Raw genomic sequence first — 21,376 nt, 5'->3', positions numbered from 1 at the left:
CCATAAACCTCAACTCTCTGCCAAGCACCTAAACCTATCCTCAAAAATCATTCTAGACCCTCAGATACACCGGGGAATGGCAGAAATCACTTTAAATAGCAAAACCAACAGAAACAATCAAACAGGCACGGAACTCAGATTACCAACCTGAAATATGGAAACGTTGGGACGCTCGGAGTTGTTTGTCTTCACTTCGTCGAATCTAGTGCTATAATAGGATGACGCTCTCGCTCATAGAGGAATGCTTAACAACAGGAGAAAATACCTCATTGTAGTCAATTCCTTCTTTTTGTGCGTAGCCTTTAGCTACCAATCTAGCCTTATACCGTGATCCTTTCTTTTTAGCAAACACCCAGTTGCAACCAATTGCTCTCTTCCCATGCAGTAACTGAACCAACTCCCTTATTTTATTCTTGTGAAGAGACTTCATCTCCTCACCCATAGCTTATTCCCATTCTACACAATCTGCATGTATGACAGCTTCTTCATAAGTAGTAGGAATTTCTTCTTCAGTAATTGGAAGTGCACAAGTCACCATATCATTAAGCCAAGCTGGCTTTTGAGCATTCATTTTTCCCTTTGTAGTTGCAATTGGTCCATCTTGATGTGTAGGCTCTTGGGTTGGAGCCTCTACTTCAATACTCATGTCCTCAATATTTAAATCATCTGAATCAACATTAGGACTCACTGGATCAATTGGAGTTTCAACAATTTTTTTCTTTAACTCCACCTGCTGAACCTAGTGGTGGATATGCACAAATGAGTGGAATAGTTCAATGTTTGGGAGTTGATTTTAACTTAACAAAAAGTAATGAAATCTAAAGCAATAAAAGTACAAATGAAATGGAAACAATAAAAATGAGAATGTCGAGTGCTAGGAAGGTTCCTTCACCCAAATTCTATGTGTCGGAAGCTAATATAATGTAGATGCAAATCTCCTATTTTAGCGGTAGTCGTATCCAAGGAGGTTCAAGGCTCAAAGATCGAAATTCCCTTTCATGGTATTTCTACTCTGGTTCAAAGGTCGTAGGAACTTACTTGACATAAATTAGAGCCGGTTCAAGGGTCCCTAATTCACATCAAGAGGCCTAGAGATTGAGGAATTAGACTACTAAGAGACCCGTCCGCGCAATCACGCAACGGGTGTAAATCACCATGCTTATAACCCCTCGAATACGAAATTAAAGGTTTATAACTTAGGAATTAGAGGGGGTCAAGCCTCTAACTCCGTCCTAGACATGCTAAAAATATACACCCTAGAGTTGACTAAGCTCCTAGACATGCATTTCAACCCAACAATAATTGATATAAGCATCCATCATATGAAAATTGCATCATTACATTAAATTAAACATCTTTTACACAAAATTTGGGTTAGGGACATAACCCTAACCCCCAACAAGAAAATTACTCACAACCCATAATTATGAATATCAAAGATACAAAATTCAAAGGGAAAAGAGTATAGAAGTGTAGGAGAAAATAATAATAATCACAAATAGCTAAAAAGCTAGCATGACTAGTCTTGAATTACAACTCCCACAATTACCGAAGTCTTGAATCTTGTAGAGGTAGAGGCCTTTGATGAATCCTTGAAGCTTTGGGTGAGTAATTCTTCAATTCTCTAAAATAAAACTAACAAAAATCTGGAAAATAGAGAAGGAGGAGAGGAATGAGAAAGAGAGCAGCCATCTGTTTTGTGGTGCCGTGCGGTGCTGGTGTGTCTAGGTTAGAGAGAATGAGAGTTGATGACAATATATATATGGCTGGTTTATGGGTTACCGTTGACGAAAGAGAGGGAGAGAGGATAGAATCGCACTAGGTGGCTTCCCTGGTCTGAAGAAAGGAGATAAGAAAGAGGGCACGTGGCACAACGTGTAGGGAAGAGCATGGTTTGAAATTGGTCAGCAAATCATAATTAAGCAAATGTCCAATTGCTTAATTAATAGGCCAACTCGTGTGCAACATTCCAAGCCTTCTTCTCGCTGACATTGATCATGGTTGATCGGAGCCACTATTTTGTCTTTTTCTCGAAAACTCCAATTTTGCATAATTTTCCACAATTTCTCTTGATTTCCTCAATTCCGCTTATTTCCTACACAATAAATAAAAGTGGATTAATTACATAATAATTGACTTGAGGATTAACTTATTTATAGTGTTTTAGATACAATTACATGCATAGAAATGCGTGTAATCAAGAGCATCGAACTTTAAGTTGCTCCATAAGATGTCCAACACTGTTCTTTAGGATTCCCACAGAAACTTGAATCAAGGAGTAGCCACTTCGCTGTCCTCTCCCTAAACATAGCTCAACATCATATCTTCGGAACTCTTATTGGCTTCGATCGAGTTCATCAACATTAACTGCTTCTTCTAGAATACTAGCCTGCTTAGCTTTCTGAGTAGATAGATTCATGAAGTGCATGATGACTTCTTCCAAGGAGCTGACATTTACTTGTTGACATATATTCTGGTACTTAATTAGACCATCCTAGGCAAAAACACCCTTGCGCAACTCAACGCAAAGCTCTACATATTCAAACATAAACCTTTCAGAGTGGTTTTTGCCATCCTCTAGACCTCTTTGAGGTGAAAGCATTATGAAGAGATTGCAATGCCTCTTGCTTCTGCCCAACATTGATAAACTTTGCATCCATTCAAACATCACAATTGTCAATTCAAATTTCATAGCAGTAACCAGAAAATTGAATAAAACCTCAGTTCAAAGAATGAAGGGAAAAGTCTTAACAATCAAGGGTTTATGAAATTATTTTGACTGAAATTATGCTTCAAAGATTGAAATCTTGTAATTAGTGATAACAACTTCTCTAAAAGACCCTAAACAATAAGAAACCATAGCTGACCTTCTGCTCGCTTCAACACATTCTCGGGATTCACAAAATTCGCCATGTTTGAACCAAAATTTTAGCTGCTTCAAAGAATTCAACACTATACCTGAAACACCACAAAACTTGTGAGTTGTGATAATTGCTACAAGCTAACAAATCATCAAAATCTAAATAAAAACAAGAGAAAATTAGATATAAACCCAAAAATATAAGCTTCTATTGGGAAAAACCCATAGATATTTTTCTTTCAATTTACACCCACTCTACATAAGCAAACCTTTCATATAGAGTATATGTCTATAATTAATAGTTTTTCTCATTTTTTTGATATATCTAATTTGCAATTTTGATTGTGCAGAGTTAAATTAAGTATCTTCCTTAATCTTATCATCCATTTGAATTTGAAATATTAAGCTAAAAAATCAATTCGTTTTGACTATATCATAATCAATTACATCCTTAATTTCATCCTTGCTTTTATATTGTGATTACTGACTTGAGTATATATTTCTATAGATGCTCATTACAATAGTATTTCATTTCCAACACAAATTTTAGTTCTTGTTTTCCTTATATGTAGGTATTTTCTTTCTGAATAGAATTTCAATTTTCTTTTCCTTGACGGGAACAATTATTATTTCAACAGATGGAAAGAGATTTTGATTCAAACACTGAGAGAAAATGTTTTTTGTGCTTGAAAGAAATGGCGGAGGACAAGTAGGCATGACACTTCTCGCTTGTGTTTCTGTGGGACAACTAAAAAAATGTTCTGAAAGAAAAGAAAAGGGTTGGAGATGGGGTCAGGAAATGGGCAAAAGCTTTCTTGTGTTTGCACTCCTAGGTTCACATTCAGTGCCTCTCTACATACTCGAAAAATATCTAATTGTAAGGTATGTATCTTGTTCTTGGATTACTTAATTTCTTCTTCTTTTTCAGTATATTTTCATTTTAATCCCATGATAGGTTTTCATTCTCAACTACTACATTTCTAATTTACCTACTAAATAGTTATATGTAAGTGAGGCTTGAATACCATAAACCTTCAAGCTAAAAAAAAAGGCGTATCTTCTACGATCATAGGTACAATATAGTAGAAAACCTAACAAAGAGGATGATATTAAAAAACAATTTTGATTCTAATATAGAGGTGTCATACAAAAAATAAACCTCCTATATATCAGATGCATACTTGAAATCAAATTAACTAGAAAAAGTGTTCTAATGATCAGGTATCTTATTATATAGGTATAATTTAGAGACTTTCAACCTAATAAACATGGTCAACTCACGATGATAGAATATCTAAGAAAGAGGTTGATGTGAAAAATGATTCTAATAAATAGGTTGATATGAAAATTTCTAAAAGTCAAGTTAACTAAACTTATGTGTCTAATGGTTCAAACCCCGAAGCTGTCAAAGTGGCCAGGCACTGTGCTGCAATGCACAGTTGGAGCATTTCACATGTGCCGAAGGGTTTATTTGGGCCTAGGAAGCTTTTGGGTTCCCCTTGACAAAGTAAAAAAAAACATATATGTCTAATCTTTAGGTTGTGTATTAAAAAAAAAATCTATTAGTTGGGTTAAAAACTTTAAACCTCCACCTTTAGAGAAATTTTAAATACACACCCCTAATTACTTAATACACACCCCATTCTCAATACACCACTCATTTAATTTACCATTATAATATTTTACTAAATACACAACCCAAAGTACCTAAAATACCCTTAATCTCAAAATCATGAAATATTATATTATTTGACCATATTAAGGCTACTATTTAGTATGATTAGTATAGGTTGACGTTTTGTAAATGGCCATATTGATTACTTGTGTTAAATATTGAGAAATCCTTAAAGATATATTACTGTTCCTTTCAAATATTTAAAGATGAGAATAATAAACAAGATGAAGAACACACACCTCAACAATACGTGTGTTTGGATGAAGGAAAAAGAGATGATATTTAAAATGAAAATAAGCAGTTCATAACTTCTTAACATGAATTATCTCATTTGACATTCTATACTTGGAAATTATGAATTTCTTTATGGAAAGAAATGAATGAATTGATTGTCCGAATTCTTCACTTCAATTTCCATCAAAATATGTATCATTTCAAATTTCCTTACAAAAATTTACTTTTCTTACTTTATTAGTTTCCAAAACAAGGTCATTTTCGTTTTCAATATTTTAACTTGTTTTAAATCTCCTTAATTTATTACACATTTCAAATTCTGAATAAATACAACCAAACAATGGAAATTGCAATTTATGGAAATTCTAATGATGGAGTGGCAGATTCCATCGTTTTAAAATTTCTCAACAATTTATAATTATTTCATTCAAACACAACATAATTGAAGAGAAGATTGTTGAGCGAGGTCTTAAGAATCTATGTCAATGGTCGAAATTGATATGATAAAGTGTGGAGAAGAAATATGTATTACAGCGTCTAGGGTTTAGAAGAAGAGACGTAAAAAAGAATATAGGCGTGATTCAATTTTTTTCTTCTTCTAATATATAGATGTCCATTTTGGACATTTAATCTACCTATAAAATTTGATTTAAAATATAAAATAATATGGATGTGTATTAAGTAATTAGGGGTGTGTATTTAAAATTTCTCCCACCTTTAAGTTAGGTTGCAAGTAATACAAAAAGTTATCTTTAAAATAGAAAGTTTAAATTATCAAAAAGTAAATATCTTTCTTTTTTATTTATTTATTTATTTTTTTTATTTTTTTTATCAAAAAGTAAATATCAAATTCACTTAAATCTATATAACCTTTGAATTTAGAAAATTATATAATGAAAAACTCCATAATTCTAGCAATCATGATGAATTTAATGAAAACTACGATAATAATGGGACAAATAAAAAATCTACAATTAAGGTATTTAAAGATGACGTTAATCTTGCTAGTTGACTTATGTTTGTCAGATTTAAATTATGGCAATTTGTGTAATTCTTTGAAAAATAAAATCTAATATTTTATCCTAGTTGGCAATAATTGGGTGTAGATTGAAAAGAAATAAGGGTCTTTTTAAATGTACCCAGCAAATTTCCGTATAGACCCAGCAAATTTATTTATTTATAAATATTTCTAATTAAACCACTTAAATTTCCATACTAACCTTTTCTTGTACCCAGCTAAAGAAACAAGCCACCAAGCTATGGAGCTTGATAATAAGCTCATCTTCTTCTTCTGTGAAATTCCCACTCTCCAGTGGGTATTTTTAGTTTATGGGTTTCGATAATCTTGTTAAATTTTCTGAGTATCAAGTTTTGGGTAAGTTGTTCCTAGCCAAGTTTTTTTCGTTGCCCAATTATATCACCTCATAAACCAACTCCTTCACAATTGCATTAATGAAACATTATGAAACTCTTATATGATCATTGCATCAATATAATCGCTAACGAAATGAAGTGATTCTTGTTGATACATCGTTAATAAAGCCATATAAATAGAAGATATATAGCTAAGTCTTTTTCGGTCGGAGTGACATTTTACTTCAGAAATTCAGCAGTTTTGATTTGAACCAACGAGAATAAGGAGATAGGTGAAGTGACGGCATCTAAGTTTTTTTCGTTGCCCAATTTCTGAGGTAAAATTCCACTCTGATTTAAACCCAGAATCTAAAATCGCAATTGGAGTATAAACTGGATCAGAAAATTTCACAAAACTGATATGAGGCTTATAATAACCATTGCATTTCTTCAAGCTTTCAATTTGTAGCTTCAATTGAATTGTATTGAATTAGGATTTCCGTGACCGAATTGACCCAGTAGTGGGATATTACTTAGTTCAGTAGGCTAGAAACCATAATTCTCCATCAAGGCCTTCTTCACAAACCAACCGGTCCCTTCCTCAACCCTCTCTCTTCCTTTTTAATCAAACTGAGCTTGAAATTTATGTACCTGAATTCTATATGCTGGAGCAGATAAGCAATCTGCAATTGGGGTTAAGCAAATCACGAAGACGATGCGAAGTTTCCATCACTATAGTTTCTTTGCTGGGTACAAGATAAGGGCAGTTTGGAAAATTAGGTGGTTTATTTAAAAATATTTATAAACAAATAAATTTGCTGGGTCTACATAGAAATTTGTTGGGTACATTTCGAAAGACCCAGAAATAATAGATGGGTTTTTTCCATTAAATTTTTTCCATGCAAGTAATAATCTAATTCAAAACAATCTCAAATTCTGAAACAATCTAATTCTGAAAAGACACATTTAAATCAATCTCAATTTATAAAATTCCAACGAACATGCATAATCTACTATTTGACCTCAGAGGGAGAATGTATCTTAATGTCACTAGATTTTCCTGCGCGATACAGAATATAGGTCATAGTGAAAATGCAATATTGGATGGTGTTTGGTGGGCTAATGCAATGATCTTCGACATAGGCCTAGTTTGGCCCTGAAATGATTAATTTAAAAGCAGCTTTACCTATATTGTGAGAATAATCAGCTGTGAAGTGTTTGGTAAATTATTCTACTTTTAATAATGCTATGAGTATAAAAGCAGTGTTGTTTGTGTTTAAGGAAAAGAGAATTGTAGAGAGAATTGGGAGAATAGTTGTGTCTTTCATTGATAATAGGAGCCCCTATATATAGGGAGTACAAATACATAATCTTTGAGTATAAGGAATCTTATTCTAATTAGAACTAGGAATCTAGAACATTATCTCCTATTACAACTATAGAAAGTACTCATAGTTTAATAAGGCACACAAAAGTCAAATATCCTTCAACACTCCCCCGTGTGCCACTCAAACTTGATGTCATCGTGACACCATGGCGCTTCTAATGTTGCCTCGTTTAAAATCTTGCTCGAGTAATAAAAATCTTGTGGAACAAAAACAACCTCGAGGAGGAGAAAAAAAGTACAACATGCCCTTCACTCTTCGAGATCAAAGACGTAGACATCATGCCTCTCCCTAATGTCAAGATCTCCCCCTGGCTGCTACAATCATGGGAGTTCTGATAATTTCCTCATTCCGATACTCTTCACATGCTTCTTGAAAGTGGATTTAGGTAACGACTTAGTGAATAAGTCCGCTACATTATCCTCTTATCGGATTTGATTCACTTCAATCTTTAGAAGTGTTTGTTTTCGAATGTGTGCAACTATGGACATTGACCATATGCACTATGCATTGCTTCATGTAGAGCAATAATCTTTGCATAATTGGAAGAAATAGTGACAAGGGTCTGCTTTTTAGACTTCCAAGATATCGCTGTGCTTCCCAAGATAAAGACATAACCAGTTTAGGAACAACATTTGTGAGGGTCAGAGAGATACCGTGCATCAGCAAAACCCATCAAAACATCACCATCATTTTGATAGAGAGAGGGAGGAAGCCAGCCACCCTTGGAGGCGGTGGCGTTGCCGTGTATGTTGACGGTGACAGTGATGGTTACGATTACTCTTGGGCCTATGGATTCCGATTCCATCTTGTCATCCATTCTTTTCTCTCGATCGGGATAGAACAAGCTCATATCTATCAACTTTTCAGTATTGAAAGATTGGCTTTACACCAGTCCAATGACGTTGCATTGGCGTAGGGCTACATCTTGCCAACAAGTTCACAACAAATGAGATGTCCGATCTTGTATTATGTTAAGTACAATAATGCTCCTATTGTACTTAGGTAAGTACTTCTGCTATTAACACATCTTAGTCATCATCTTTGGGACAAAATGGATCCCTCTTAGGGTCAAGACTACTGACGACCATGGGAGTGCTTCTTGATTTTATCAAAATGCCTAAGCATTCATTGACACGGTATTCAAGTTCTAAATCTAGACAAAACTGTGTTCTCCCAAGGTCCTTCATCTCAAATTTGGATTTCAGGTGTTCAGCGGTTTCCCTTAACTCATTAAGAGTTCCAATTATGCTCATCAAAATAAACCGCGATAATTGCAAATCAGGAACTTGTTATGGAAATGCGTGGGCATAGTTCATCATATCCCTTCCCAATCAAGTAGTCACTTTAGTGAACATGTCAACCACATTGCAAACGCGCTCCGTGGTCTAGAGCAACTTGATTTGGGTAAATGAAGTCCATCAGGGCCTTTCATGTATATTTTCGTATCTAGATCCCCATAAAGATACATAATGACCACATCTGTAAGCTGCATGTTCAGTTGTTTGGAAACTACCAAACTAACAAAGTAGTGGAGTATAATGACATCCACTATTAGAGAATATGTCTCTTCATAGTCGATTCTAGGGCATTTGTGAGAAGCCTTGCTCCATCTTTTTTGTTTTTTTCTGTTTTTTTTCTTCTCATCACGCCTTACAAATACCTATTTCTATCAACAGATTTTATGTTAGAAGGTATCGGCATCTCAGCCAAAAATCATTCATCTTCGTTAGTGAATCTAATTCAACCTGGATTGCATATTTCCATTTAGGCCAATTTTCTCTACGTTGGCATTCTTCAACAGAGCAAGGTTTGATGTCATTGGGCTAAAAAATCTCACGTCCTCATATACACTAGTGTAGTTTGTAAAGATCTCTATATTCTTAGGAATTGGTTCTAACATTGAGGCGTCCCCTAACGATGTCTCTTGGACATAACCACACTCCAGAATATTCTCATGAGACGGATTTTGAGTATCAATTATCAATGAATCAGGTTGTGCCAAACTCGCTCTCTTCCTAAGGCGAGAATCCATCGAACCTATAGGTCTCCTACACTCTTTAGAGAAACCCATAGCCTGTGACACCGCTATTATGCCACCTTGTGGTGTCACCATGCCACCATCAATGGCGGCGGCACTGTGCCCAGCTCCTTTGGGTGGCTTCATGTCCTTTTGAGAGGACATCAATCCTTATAGGCATGTTTGCAGCAGGTATATGTGATCTCGTCACTTTTAGGGGATCAAGATGAGACATAGTAGGGACAAATCACAACAATTCTTGTCGTTCCTGTTGAACATTGACTTTCTAATCTCTCCCTAACGACAAGAAGACTGTCTCATCAAAGTGACAATCTGCAAATCTAGTGGTAAAGAGATCATGTGTCGAGGGTTCTACATAGCAAACTTATAGTTGGAGATTTATATCTAACACAAATATGTATGCATTCATTGTTAATGACCCATTTTGCTGCGTTGTGGCCGCTTGATTGGGACATAAACCGCGCACTCAAATATGTGTCAGTGTGAGATAGTAGACTCGCACCTAGTCACCAGCTGTAACGCAAAGAAATGTGAGTGGCGGTGGGTCGTAGACAAATTAGCATAACTGCATGCGATATTGCATAACCCCAAGCAAAAATGTTGGTGCGCATTACCAATGTCCGGGCTACCATTGTAGTAGTTTAATGGTGGCTTTCAGCAAGACCATTTGGGTGTGTACATAGGAATATGTTGTCTAACATCACACCTCAATGATATGCAATTGTGATTGAAAGTTTTTGATGTAAACTCTCTAGCATTATCAAGTCGAATTGACTGAATGGGATAATCCGGGTAGTGAGCCCGTAGCCATATGATCTGGGCCAGAAGTTTATCATAAGCAGCATTATGAGTGTACGATAGCGCGACATGTGACCATTGTGCTTGCGCATCAACCAACACCATAAAACATCTAAACGGTCTGCAAGTTGGTTGAATCGGTCCACATAATCCCCTTGAATTCTATGAGAACACATGCATCCTTTGCATAAGATGGTTTCGATCCTAATTTAGCTAAAAAGCAGGCTTTGCAGAACTAAAGATGGTCCTTAGAAGCAACCAATGAGCATTTTGGTTGAGCTACAAAGTCACAATTGACTTGAGAAGTGGAGAGGGGAGTCAAAACTCCTCCTTTGGCATCAAAGCCAAGGAATTGCCATAGGGGGTAGGCTGCACCAGCGTTATCTGGTCGGTGGTGGACAATAGCGGCGCCATGAGGCACGGTGGCGGTCCTTTTCTCTCCTTGAATCGATCTTTGATTTGTACTTCTCTTCGTTTTGAAGAAAGGATGTTTGTGTGAAGTTTTTAATATATGGATCATCATATCATGACTTGGATGTCCCAAAATGTCATTCCAAAGCCTATATGTGTCAGAATCCCAAAGGTCATCTCTTATGACGTGGTTGGATTCAATTACTCTAATAGTAGTTACATATAACCCACTAGAGCGACACATAAGCTTCTCTAATACTTGTAGTTATTAGAGCTAATGCAAAGGAACTTATGTCCATTCTCACTATGTGTTTTCACATGAAAACCGTTGACTCTAATATCTTTGAAATAATAAAGTTTGAATTAAATAATCGACATTTTATTAATAATAGCCAACGATTACATCAAAGTTTCTGACCAGAATCTAATCCAAAACAACTATAATCAAATGTAGACAAATAGTAATCACTCAATCCTTTCGGTAACTCCAATTTGGTAGCGACTAGGTAAGGTAAGGCGAGATTTTGGTGGAGCAAAGCTCAATTGTAAAACCGTTCTCTCAGATCAAACATTTCCTAGACATAGCAATTAATTAGATGGGCCTAGTCGTGAAAGAGTTATAACTATTGTCATTTATTGATTTAAGGCACAATGCCATTGCATAAATTCTTTAAAAAAGAAGACTATTTAATCAAAATCTAGGGCATCAATATTGTTGTTTCCCTCTCCAGATTTGAAGTTTGCAATAGTGAGATTGACGTCATTGTCATCTCCATCTTCTCCTTTAGCTGCAAGATAAGCCTCATGCTATCTCGTATCTTTATACACCTTATATTGTGCAGCTTGTTTTTCACTTGCATTACAGCGCCTAAACCAATACTCTGAAGATCCACATCTTATAGCATACCTCACCCATTTATTGAGATGCACTCTGTGCATTTGGATGTCCTTTAGGGACATTGGTGGCGCCACCACCATGGCCTGCGGCGCCAGCTTTGCCTTTCCCACTCTGGCCAACATTGCCACGTGTTCGTGCATCAATCTGGAAGTTTCCTTCCTTTGTAGGGCAGTTATATGGACCCTCGATCACGTCTATTTTTTTGTCCCTTATTTTTAGGATTTCGCTCCTTGCGCCCTCCTTTAGGTGCGCTAATATAATTCGTCTCGTGAAAGCTCTTAGTTCCAATGGGCCTTGAATTATAGGTTTTCACGAGTATATTGTCATGTTTCTCAGCAACTGACATAGCAATGATAAGCTAATGAAACATCGTGATCCATCTAATATTGCACTCAAGCCTATATTGCTTTGCAACCATTAATGCTGAAACGGGGAAGGTTGAGAGGGTTTTCTCAATTAATTCCTGTTTTGTGAGCTCTACTCCATAGAATCCCATTAGTAGTGAGGTGATTCTTGACCTTATTACCCATTGGTGATAACCAATGTCATTCGAATCTAGTTGAGTGAAGTCGAGTTTTTGCAGGTTTGCATTTGACATTCAAAAACGAAGGAGAATAAATTAGTTTCGGAGTATAATACTTCCACGACAACTAATTAAGAATTTTTGTGCCTCTTTGCTACCAAGAAATCGTTTTTCCAAGAAATTTGGATTAGACCGAAACAATGATGTTTGAATGATCAATTTCCGATGCTCACAAACGCTCTTAGTTCATAGTTTAGCGTGAACTCCCACGGTTCCGCTTTTATGAATCGAACCCACGTTAGTGGAATGTAGGAGAAGGAATTTTGGAAGTCCCTGAGTACAAGAAAACAAAAATGAAAAGAAAGCAGGAACTTTTATAAAAACTTAATTACTTGGTGTTTTCTTGTTACCTGATCTTGCTTAGCAATGTTGATGCACGCGCATGTTGATGCAAGCGTGCGAGGCTGATCTAGTTTTGGATAGGTGTGCAAGAGGTGAGCAGGTAGGCACGAGCAAGGGCCCAGGGAGGTGCATTAGGTAATCCTAGGGTAGGGTTCTAGGGTTTCACAGCTTAGAAAAGAAGAATTGTAGATTAGAGCTTGTGTTGATAACGTGTTTAAGGAAAAGAGAATTAGGAGAATAGTTGTGTCTTTCATTGATAATAGGAGCCCCTATATATAGGGAGTACAAGTACATAATCTTTGAGTACAAGAAATCCTATTCTAATTAGAACTAAGAATCTAGAACATTCTCTCCTATTACAACTATAGAAAGTACTCATAGTTTGATAAGGCACATAAAATTCAAATATCCTTCAACAGTTTGGTGAATTTTATACCAAAGAGGACATGAAAAAATTAAGAAATTAAGACGAGATTAATTGAGATTAATTTTATTTCTCAATAAGTAGTAACGACATTTGAGAATTTTTTCAGAAAATTCTATTGAAGTGAATCTTCAATTTATTGACTCGAGAAGTATGCGTCACGACCAATCCGTGGTAATTTCCGTGAAATATTTCGGATATCAGATCTATTCATTACGAATTTCGGACATTCGGGAATTAAGAAATTTATTTTGAATAAAAGAAATAATTGCGGTGCGATCTTGACCGTTTGTTTCATCACTGCTCCATCTTGGCCTTTAAGTACCTTAGGATATGATCAAATGGTCCAAAAGATCCCAGAAGAGTTTAGATCACGCGACCCGTTTCGTAGCACCGACCTGTCCTAGTCGTAACTCCTGACTCGACCATATACCGGCGTCGAAGTGACGACTTTCCATTTATCTTGACGGCGTCTACGTTTTCCTATATTTGGTTTCTCCAAAAGGCGAAAGGTGAAGTCGATTCAAAACCCGGAAATTTTTGGTACTTTCGGCGGTTTTCTTCAGTGGAGTCGTTGATGATGACAAATGAGGTAAGAAAGTTAATCTACTCGTTGAGCTCTACATCTTTCTATAATTGGAATTCAGTTTTGGTTAAGTTTTGAAGATGGGTGACTTAGGTGGAATTCGGCCACAGCCGAAAACGCTGTTCGTGGTGGTAGCTTTAATTGGTTTCTCTAAGTTACTTTCAATCTATAATTCATGTCTTTGAATGCATCTTGACATTCGGTTGAATTGTGAAGTTGATGGAATTGGATGAGGGCAATTGCAATATAGGTAAAGCCAATAACTGATCTCAACTTCTGAAATCTCTTAATCTAGAAGCAGCAATATAGCAGCTTGTGAATTATGCATTGGGAAGTAGGAGATTGAATTATAATCAGCAACCTATTGTTTTACCAAACACTTAATCTAACTTAAATTAATAAATAAGCAGCTTAAGCTGCCTAAACCTCAGGCCCAAACTGGGCCTTAGTAATAAGCTAAAGTGTTTTCTAGATGATACCTAAACAGCTAATTCATCTAGTATTATTTTTAAATTATTATGTGTGAAAAGAAGCTTGTGATAAGTATCTAACTTGCTCGTGAATTTTGGTGTAGCAACTGTACATACTGGCGAAATACCTGACTGTCACAAGGTTTCATACTATCTCCAAAACCCGCAGGGCCATCCAAGTGCCACATCATGGGCCGGGTCCGATACCCACCATGATGGTGCTCACAATGGGTGACACCTTAGGTGACAAAGGCCTTGGGGCCTGCCCAGTAGAACTCACCAAAGTATACACCAGAACCTGCTATAACTACAAGGGATGAACTGCGTCCCACATCGAAGAAATGGGAAACACATTTCCCATACCCAAGTATATAAGTCAAATTCAACCACCTTCAAGTGGGTAACAACTTCTTCTTCATTACTGTTACTCTGTCAAATTACACACTGAACCTGACTTAAGCATCAGAGAGGCATAAACCGTCCGGTATAAACCACGTTGTGTGTTCTCCTTGACAGTGCCTCGAAGTTATCTTGGTACCTGCCAGTTGGTATAGCATTCTGCCTGACAACCCCGGAGAAGTCAGCGGAAACAACAACAAAGATAGTTGCATTGTTCTAATACTCATTCACTTGATTATAGCAAATGAACAATAATGTTGGGTTTCACACATTCTAACAAAGAGATGGGAAGTATGGATGATGTATTTGCATGTGAATGCTGTCTCTCTCAACTCTTTCCAATAATAAGATCGCATCATATTGATCATACGTAGGGTTTCTATCCCACAAAACTTGCAATATTTGTGAAAATTGCATTATCTCTTAACTCATTGCCCGAGAAACCCTAAATGCGGATAGAGTCAACCAGACAGGAGTCAACCAAGCAAGAGCGAGTAACTCAGTGGCGTTTGATAGCGTTTTCACCTTCTTCTTCTTCTTCTTTTTAATTTTTTTTTAATTTTTAGAGAATGGATAGCGTTTTCACCTCAATATGTTCATTTTCAAATGTTGCTGATGTATATGATAATTTTAGATTTTTCAATCCGATTCAAGTTTAGTCGAGGCAACATTAAACCCATGCTGCTATCCATTGGGCTTTCTCAAGAGCCCAGATTGCATGGGATTGGTACCAAAAGGCCCCAACAATCTTCAACCTTTCAAAGTTTGATTTTCAACCGCCAATTATCCAGTTCCTCCTCAAAACCACTACTAGCCATGAAGGAGTCTCCAAACCTCAAACCTCTCCATCACCATCACTCTCTCCTCCTCCTTAATCCATTCCCTCCACATGGCCACGTGTCTCCCCTTCCGCTCCATCCCCTTCAAACCCAACACCTCCTCCTCCTCCGCCTCCCGCCCCGCTAAAATCACCTGCTCCTCCGTCACCTCCCAATCCCGCCTCGCCAAGCAAGACCTCCTCGCCCTCATCGCCGACCAGGACCGCGGCCTCAAGACCCAGACCGACCCCACCAAACGCGCCTCCATCATCAAGGCCATCGACGCCCTGGCCCATCTCGGCAACGGTACCGTCACCACCGGCAGCGACCTCTCCGCCACGTGGCGGCTGCTGTGGACGACCGAGAAGGAGCAGCTCTTCATCATCCAGAACGCGTCCGTGTTCGGCACGCGCGCCGGCGACGTTTTGCAGGTCATCGATGTTGACCGGAAGGTCCTCAACAATGTCATCACTTTCCCTCCCGATGGTGTCTTCTTTGTTCGCTCCACCATCGAAGTCGCTTCGCCGCAGAGAGTGAATTTTAGGTAGACTAGAAATTGATGAAGTTTTCAGTCTAATTCCGATTGATTAAGTTTAACTATGAGTTTGTTATGTGCAATTGGAATTGGAATTTGGATTTGTAAAGCGATTTTGGATGCATCATAGATAGCGTAATTTTGAATTGCCTCAACTTGTTTGGAAATTTGGGAACTCTTTGTTTTTTTTTTTTTTGGCTCTGTAGTAATGTAGTAATGTATATGGTGTTTCTTAATATATAAATCAACAATGCTGGTTGTTTTAGGTTTACGAGTGCGGTTCTACGAGGGAAGAGCTGGGAGTTTCCGTTGCCGCCGTTCGGCCAGGGCTGGTTAGTGCTTTCTTTTGTGAAATTAGCTAATAACAACTGATTTCTGTATAGGTAGAGATTTTAGAATAGAAGTCACTCGTGATTGGTTTATTTTGTCACTGATATTCATGGAATCATGGTTGTCTCCACTTGTTTTAATTAACTGTTGTATGTTTTGAACATGGTTTATGATGTTACGAAGGTTTGTTTTCAATCTGGACTAAGTTATCTTATGTTGCCAATTATGTTTAAAGTTGCTTGTTGTTTTATCCAGTCTCTCTGAGTTCATTAACAAGGCGAATCTGTGAGTGGAGATATAGGTACATTCTGGTACTTTTATCTCATAATGTAACAAATGGAAACAGAATAACAAGTGGCAATAATAGGCCATAGAGCTGGAATTGCTTACCATCTCTTTACCCGTCACTAGCTGACTTCACTTTTTAATTCCGGCTTTTTCCAAATCATTTGTAATTAATCTGAAATGAAACTGCTGGTTCAACTTTAGCACCAAAAAAAAAAAAAAAGAACTGATAATACCTTGGCGACCTTGCTTGAGAGTTAGAAAAGAAACAGTTTTAATAGGCAATATTTATATGCCAGCACATCAAAAATACATCTTGCCATTTACACAACACATGTTTCAGTTCAAGGTGCCATTTAACATGTTTTGAGACTTCAAATATACCGAGTCATTTCCTCAACACTACTGGAGCTGAATTTGCTATATTGGCAGAAAATTTACATTTTATAACTCAAGTTTATGTTTATATGAGGGCATTAGATTCCTGTATTATTAACCATCTCAGCCTACAGTCTTTGCTCTAATAATTCTCAACTGCTATCATCCCATCTTATGTTCAGTTGATTTTGCCTCCAAGCGCTAACGAATGGGATCATTGGACTTCCATTTTATGATTCAGTTGGTCATTTCTGTTGTGTGGCAAAGTTATTTTTGGATAATTATTCTTAGGAGCAAAGGTGCTGGTTTTTTTATTAATTTTCACATGCTATGCTATGGTCTGAGACTTCGTGATGTTTATCTTTGATAATTTAAGATCAAATGAATCATCATTTGTTAAGGAACTGGTTTTGAGATGTATTCTGTAATTTACGTTGATGACTTTCTTATTTGTATAAATCTTTCTCATGATCTTTATTATGCTCTTTTCCTGTCAAACATTTTACAAACAACCCTCTGCACACTTGGGCCTGCATGCATCCTCTTTTTTTTTCTTTTTTCTTTTTTTCTTTTTATTTTGATGTTATGGCAGGGGCTGCTTCATTTTTCTATCCCTGTTTTAGTCTCGATGCTATCAAGGGAATCTTGTTTTATATAGGTTTGAGTCTGTGTACCTTGCTGATGAGATTCGAGTTGCAAAGGATATCAGAGGAGACTATTTGGTTGTAGACCGTGCTCCCTATACTTGGAAAGAATGAAGATGAGGAAGTTTGCTAGACTTCTGTTGGTGGGATATCAATTAATGTGAGTACACATCTCATATAGTCATACCCTTTTGATATCTTCTTAGTTTAGTTCTCATTTGCGAGTTTTATGGTGCGGCTTGGAGTTCCTTTGGAAAAAGATGTGGGCTTCCTTTTTAATTGGAGATATAGTGTTAGAGGACTTTTATGGGGATCCACTTTACTGAAATGGGTCTGCTTATTCATCTAGGGCCTAGGCAACATCTGTGACAAGTGCTGGAAACCTGACTGTAGAGCCTTCTTAAGTGGTGCTGTACTTTGTGAATCCCCTTGTTATTCACAAGCACTTTCCAAAAATATTTTTTTATCTTAAATTTCTCAAATCCCTTGTTTTAAGTTCCATTATTAATTTATGGAGTTCACCTATAAACAAAATTGCCTCCAATTGGGTTGCGGAGAAAGAGAGTAGTACTGAAGCCTCGAGATGGTTAAATGATACGTTGAATTAAAACATCATATTTAATAAATGCTAGATATATTTATGTCAGTAAATAATATTGCCAATCCCAGGCGTTGCTTTTTAAGATTTCAATGGGTAAATAGAAAGAAGCAAGGTTGCAAGGTTTGTTATTTCTGTATGAGTTGAATCTGCAGCTCTCTTGCAGAAGCAATCATAAATCTGCTGAATAACCAGGTTTAAGGCAACCAACATAACAGCCTCATAACAGGAAATTAAGTCCATCATATGAGGAGATTAAGTACAATCAATTAGGAATAAATCATTACCAACCACCGAGGGCCTCAAATACTGACAGCTTACAGATTCCTGCTGTACCATAGGAATGTTTGTTCCCCCTCTCTTTTGGATGGTTATCTTAGATAGCGAAGATGCTTGTTTGAGATTAATTCTTGTGTGCAGATTTATTAGGTTATTCTCTTGACAATTTTGAGTAACTTAAAGCAAACGGAAGGATCTTCAATAAGAAAACTTGTTTTTGAGATGTATTCTTACATTTATTTTAGTAACATACGTTTTGGATTTAGAATATAAATCTTGTTTGTCATCTCTGTCTCCCTCTCAAACACATGTGCAGCAGTATTGAGCATACACATGTTGATCCCGCTGCCACCCTCTTGTTTCTTTCTCGTGATATGCTGCTATTGGGGTAGATGCTTCTTTATTTCAACTTCTCCTTTTGAATTTTATATGGTCTCAACGGAATCTTGTTTTACTATAGGTTTGAAACTGTATACCTTGATGACGAGATTCGGGTTGTGAAGGATATCAGAGAAGACTATTTGGTTGTAGACCGTGCTCCCTATGCTTGGACAGAATGAAGACGATAATGTTCGCCACTGACTTCAATGTTACTCTTAGATGGACGTAATGTAAGTTCGCTTACTCAAGGCCAATTATTTGGTACCCTTCTCATAATATTCCAGTCTTCCAGATCTGATCTATTTGCATAGCTCTGGTTTGTAATTCGTGCAAAATAGTGTGGTTCATCAAAGCAATTGCTGCTTAGTACTTGTTTTGTATATACATACATATATGCACATGTGCATGAAAATATATTAGCTATGCCTCTTTTCACTCTGATGCACCAATATATGCATTATTTTGTTGATGAACAGTTCAATCTCTTGTTAAGCATACTGCCATTTTCTGTGAAATCTTTCTTCACATGCCTAAGCTAGAGTCATATACACTAATAGAAGTGGGGACTCATTATTGCCTTGGAAGCCAAGTTATTTGATCAAATAAAATTAGAAATGAAGCTAGAAACATACACAAGTACCCGAAAGATAAATAATAATAATAATAATAATAATAATAATAATAAAAAAATAAAAAAATCTGAAGATAAATAACTGTTTCAAAACATCAAAATCATGGATCCAGACCCCTTTCTTCCACCTCATTTTCGTTATATTTTTCTTGAAGAATAATAATAAATCTGAAGATAAATAACTGTTTCAAAACATCAAAATCATGGATCCAGACCCCTTTCTTCCACCTCATTTTCGTTATATTTTTCTTGAAGAATACAGAAATTGCTTGAGATGCCTACATTATTTTTGGTAGTTCCACTCTAATTCTAGGATCATCTCCTACTCCTAAATTTCCTGTATAATATTACCTTCCTACTAATTCAAGTAATGTCCTGGGTCTTCTCTCCACTGACTTCCTCATGTGGTGGTTCATTTGAAGGTGGAGAAAACAATCACATTTTGGTATGTCCTTCCCCTTGAGATATACCTATAATATTTGGCTTTTTCTCATGATGTTTGCCTAAGACATTCGAGACTGGCATTCTCTACATATTGTTGTTTAGGATCTTTCCCATGGTTTGAAAACCATCATTTTTGGTTATCAATTTTTTTTGACACAGAACTACTTTTGTGACATGGTGGTTGATCTAGATCCCATTATCTGCGCGTTTGAATCTGTATGTCAAGATGATGATCTTAGAGTTGAAAAGAAAATTTGTGGAGATTCCTTGGTCAGGTGTGTAAGATTTGGTACTTGATCTTTTGCAAATGCTTTATGAATCAACCTATTTCTTCTATCTTTTTGTCTCCAAATGTTATTATTCCTTCGCATCGTCAATTTTCAGTTGTCTCCCGTCGAGTTTTATGCTTATTTTTCTTGTGTTCAACACCATGTTTTTTAGTGTTCAACACAATCTTGACCAAAAAACAGAAACAAAAAGACCATGTGTTTTAAATTCTTACATCAAAATTAAAACTATGTGAATCTTCTTGATCCCTCATCTCTTCTTTTCAATACTATCCTAAAAGTCGGGCGTCTTTTTTTGGATCACAGCTTGATCAAAATTTAAACTTGATAGTGTATAAGCTATAAAGGTAAGAAGTCTTTTGCTTGCTGCTGAGATACATAACCCGAGGATGCTCTGTAAGCCTAAGCCCGAATCAATGAAAATCCTACTTCCCTTCTCAGCTTTGTGATTGGTATTGACATTTCTTTGAGGTAAACAAATCGAAATTTTATACTGAAAGTCAAATTCAAATATCTTTTCTGAATCCACTGTAAATTTGTTTGTTAGTATAATATGTTGTATCACTTCCCCCTCTTTTCTCCTTGATTTATTGATTAATTTTGACCTCTATCTGTCTAATGCTTTTACTATCTACCATGATTACATACTTTTATGTTACTTGTTGAACTTAAGGGCTAAGATAATCTTGTTAAACATCCCACCTCAGAAGTCACACCCCCCCACCCAGTAAAAGTGAAGAGATGATGTAAGAGGAATGAAGGATATATGGACTGGAATTGGAAGCAGAGATCAGCAAAGCATATAAAGTGGAGATCTTTGTGTCATTAAGCACCAAGTAGTAGCGTGCAAATATTGGTTCCCATGGCTTTGGGTCATCAATTATTCACCTGCTAATGGCTTCAGATTTGCTTTTTCCTGTTTATGATTTCCCAATTCGTGTTTGGTAGCACTAGTTGTAAAAGAACATTTACCCCACATGCTTCAATCAGAGTTCAATATTTCCATTTCCCTTTGATTTGTTCGAGTAGTGGAAGCTCACTAATGAAGGTTGTGTTTTATTATTATACCAGCACGAGGATAAATCTCCTTTAGAGTTCAGTTCTAGGGAGTCTTTCTAAATAGATGACATCCTGTTAAAGTGTTAAGAAAATGAGGATGTTCTGATGCTGCTCACTTACGATGCAGTTGAATGATCGGAATGCGTACTTCATAGGTTCTTTTACAAGCAAATATGTAAGCAGTATAGGCCAAATTAAAAGTTGTTTGGTAATCGCAAATACATTCCAGTTTGACAAAGTCGATTGTT

General features: G+C 36.6%; 1 protein-coding gene across 17 annotated transcripts; it reads left to right on the top strand.

Moving 5' to 3' along the window:
* Window positions 1-15,261: 15,261 nt before the first annotated feature.
* On the top strand, window positions 15,262-21,085 carry LOC112181847 (probable plastid-lipid-associated protein 11, chloroplastic). 17 transcript variants are annotated; one of them, XR_005804796.1, is made up of 6 exons: window positions 15,263-15,821; window positions 16,079-16,144; window positions 18,787-18,937; window positions 19,761-19,783; window positions 19,973-20,057; window positions 20,777-21,085. XR_005804796.1 is itself a non-coding variant. In XM_024320244.2 (4 exons), exons 1-3 carry the CDS (start codon window positions 15,349-15,351, stop codon window positions 17,561-17,563), a joined length of 639 nt encoding a protein of 212 aa, XP_024176012.1. In that variant the 5' UTR covers window positions 15,262-15,348; the 3' UTR covers window positions 17,564-17,609; window positions 18,787-19,156. The 17 variants fall into 17 exon arrangements, 4 of the variants coding, with proteins under 4 accessions (XP_024176012.1, XP_024176014.1, XP_040368724.1 ...); XR_005804798.1 differs by having other exon boundaries at window positions 20,743-21,085; XR_005804793.1 differs by having other exon boundaries at window positions 19,973-20,540.
* Window positions 21,086-21,376: the final 291 nt, after the last annotated feature.

Source organism: Rosa chinensis, chromosome 1 (genome assembly GCF_002994745.2).
Source record: "Rosa chinensis cultivar Old Blush chromosome 1, RchiOBHm-V2, whole genome shotgun sequence".
Classification (NCBI taxonomy): Eukaryota; Viridiplantae; Streptophyta; class Magnoliopsida; order Rosales; family Rosaceae; genus Rosa; species Rosa chinensis.
The sequence above is the reverse complement of the archived record's forward strand: the minus strand, read 5'-3'. Positions and strand labels throughout refer to the sequence as shown.